Genomic DNA, 2,633 nt, shown 5'->3' with positions numbered 1-2,633 from the left:
AGCCCTACCCAGCAGGTGCAGCCACAAGAAAGTCCCTCCTTCACCATCCCTGTCCCAGGAGTCCCAGATCCCCCTCCCAGCTACACTGCCCATGAGGGTGAAGAGAAGCTACCTGGCCTCCGGGGGGTGCGGCTGACACCCCCCCTCGGGCTTCCCTAGAGCACTAAGGGAAGACCCCAAGCCTCCAGGTGAACCAGGCTGGGCTGGAAGAGGAAATGGACCCCTGATAACACCCAGGCAGCGCTCCCACAGCATCTAGAAGTCTCTTTACAGTGGCCCAAGCTCCTCTCCAAAAAGCAGGAGCTGGATGCCAGCCTGTTGCCCCTTGAAGGTGGAACGGGCCAGAGCACGGGTGGAGGCCCAGAGGAACTAGAAGCCTTGGAACAGAGAGCAGCCACAGGCTCCATCTGAATGGTCGCTGGGTGAGGCATATCACGCCGGCCACTGGGAGGCTAAGATGCGCTCAGCTGTCTGCGAGACCGACTCTGCGTCTGCGGGAATCCGGGCTTGAGCTCAGTACTGCTGCACAGCACTTGGGACAGTCCCCGCCTCCCCCTTAGACTTCGGTCCCCTCCCGACTGTAGACGAAGTGGCCCACGCGGAAGCCGGTGGCCGCTGTCTGATGGCCGGTGCTGAAGCCGGGTGCGGGGCCTAGGGCCTGCGGCCCGTGGGCGGCGACCGTCGTCGGTCTCCCGAAAGGAAAGTCTCCCGCCAGGCCCGCGGGGAAGGTACCGAGGCCGCCAGCCAGGGCCCCCATGGCCGAGGCGAAACTGGAGAAGCAGACGGCAGCGTCGGGAGCGGGCGGGGACGGCGGGGCCTGCATGTCGGGAGAGGCCGCGCCGAGGGGCTCCAGCTCCGGGGCACCTCCCGGGCTCCCGGCTCCCGAGGGAGCAGCGGCGCTCACCTCTCCTCTCCGCCTCCTCTTCCGTCGGAAGTTCCCGTTGTCGAACATCTTCTCGCAGTTTGGGTCCAGGGTCCAGTAATTGCCTTTACCTGGGCAGGAAGAGAGGACTCAGTTCAGAAAATCTGAGGTTTGACCGACCATGGTGGGAACGTGACGAACGCAGGTCAGCTTCAAGATTTCCCCACCAGTCCCACGAGTCCTCACCCCCACCCTGAGCCTTGAGTTTTGTACACGGAAGGGCCTCCACAGGCCGACTGGGAAGAAGGTGGACATCCCAGAAAGGCCGGGGAAGGGCAACAACCCAGAATACCGAGCCCCTCTAAGTCCAAGAAAGCGTATGGGGTGCACAGCCCCCTGGACTGTGGCAGTCCCTGCCGATAGAGCGGCGCGGACCAGCCTTGGCCTCTGTGTTGTCTCCCGCGCTTCACGAAGTGGCATCTCACTGGCTTTACCAATTCTTTGGCTAGGCACTGTCCTCCCTGTTTTACAGCAAAAGACACTGAAGCCCAGAGAAGGAACCCCAAAGTCTCCCAGTTGACCAACTCTCCTGGTTCTTCCTCCGCAGGAGCGCACAGAGGTTTCCGAGACTCACAGAGCCCCAGACTTGAAGTCAGGGTCTGCGGGTCCCGGGGTCTTCTTTGGCCCTGGCCGCTGCCAAGCACGTCTCTCCTCCGCCCCCTCCTCCCGCCTCAGTACCCCAGCTGTGCAGTGCCGGAGGGACTGGGTTGTCCCAGGCCGCCCCAGTCCTAGAGTGCCAGCAGCCGGGCTGCGGGAATAAGCGGAGTCCTGGACGGGGCATCCGCGCGCGCCCTTTTCACCTGGGTCGTCCTCCTCGCGGGGCACCTTCTTGAAGCAGTCATTGAGCGACAGGTTGTGGCGGATGGAGTTCTGCCAGCCCGCTTTGCTGCGCTTGTAGAAGGGGAAGTTGCCGGCCACGTACTGGTAGATCTGGCTGAGCGTCAGCTTCCGCAGCGGCGCGCTCTGGATGGCCATGGCGATGAGCGCCGAGTACGAGTAGGGCGGCCGCACCAGCCGCAGCAGCTCCTGCTGGCCCGAGAGGCTCAGCCACGCCAGGTCGGCGCCCGCCAGGCTGCCCGGGGCGCCGAGGAGGGGGCCGGGGGCCGTGTAGCCCGGGGCCGCGTAGGGCGGCGCGGACCCGGGGCAGGGCGCACAGGGCGCGGGGCTGAGAGCCGGCGCGTTTAGCCACAGGCGCTGGCGGGCGCCCGCGGCGCCCAGATCCCCGCGCCCGTAGCCCACCGGGTGCGCGGCTGCCCGGGCCTGGCTGTGCGGGGCCCGGCAGACACCCGAGCCGTCGCAGTACGAGGCCATGTTCTGTCGTTCCCGGGCCTGGCCGGGAGGCTGGGCGCCGAAGCTCATGGGCGCCCCATCAAGCGTGGCCGCCAGCAGCTCCCGGGTGCGGCCCGCCGGGCCCCGCCCTCCGCCCTTTAAATGCCGTCGGGGCCCTTGCCCGGGGTGAGTGTGGGTTACCAGCCCCCTCCCCCGACAGCGTTGTTAGAGTGTTGTCTGGGTCCCCGCCCCGAGGTCAGCTTTCCGCCCCGCCCTGGTCTGGACTAGATCCAAACACGCAGCCCCAGTGACTCCCCTACTCTGCGCCGCCTGTGCCCGAGACCAGAATCCCTGGGAATCTCACCTATCCTGGCCTCATCTGGCCTCTAGGGCCCCGAAGTCCCGGCTGTCATGGACCCTCGCGCAGGTACCACGTCTCCCA

At 66.3% G+C, this 2,633-nt stretch overlaps 1 protein-coding gene across 1 annotated transcript; it reads right to left on the bottom strand.

Moving 5' to 3' along the window:
* Positions 1 to 556: 556 nt before the first annotated feature.
* On the bottom strand, positions 557 to 2,233 carry FOXI2 (forkhead box I2). The gene is made up of 2 exons (XM_047703392.1): positions 1,723 to 2,233; positions 557 to 993 (listed from the first exon to the last, which is right to left on the bottom strand). The coding sequence occupies exons 1-2, from the start codon at positions 2,231 to 2,233 to the stop codon at positions 557 to 559; spliced, it is 948 nt and encodes a 315-aa protein (XP_047559348.1).
* Between the last annotated feature and the right edge of the window lie 400 nt (positions 2,234 to 2,633).

The sequence above is a fragment of the Lutra lutra genome, chromosome 14 (genome assembly GCF_902655055.1).
Source record: "Lutra lutra chromosome 14, mLutLut1.2, whole genome shotgun sequence".
Classification (NCBI taxonomy): Eukaryota; Metazoa; Chordata; class Mammalia; order Carnivora; family Mustelidae; genus Lutra; species Lutra lutra.
This window is presented reverse-complemented; position numbering and strand designations above follow the sequence as displayed.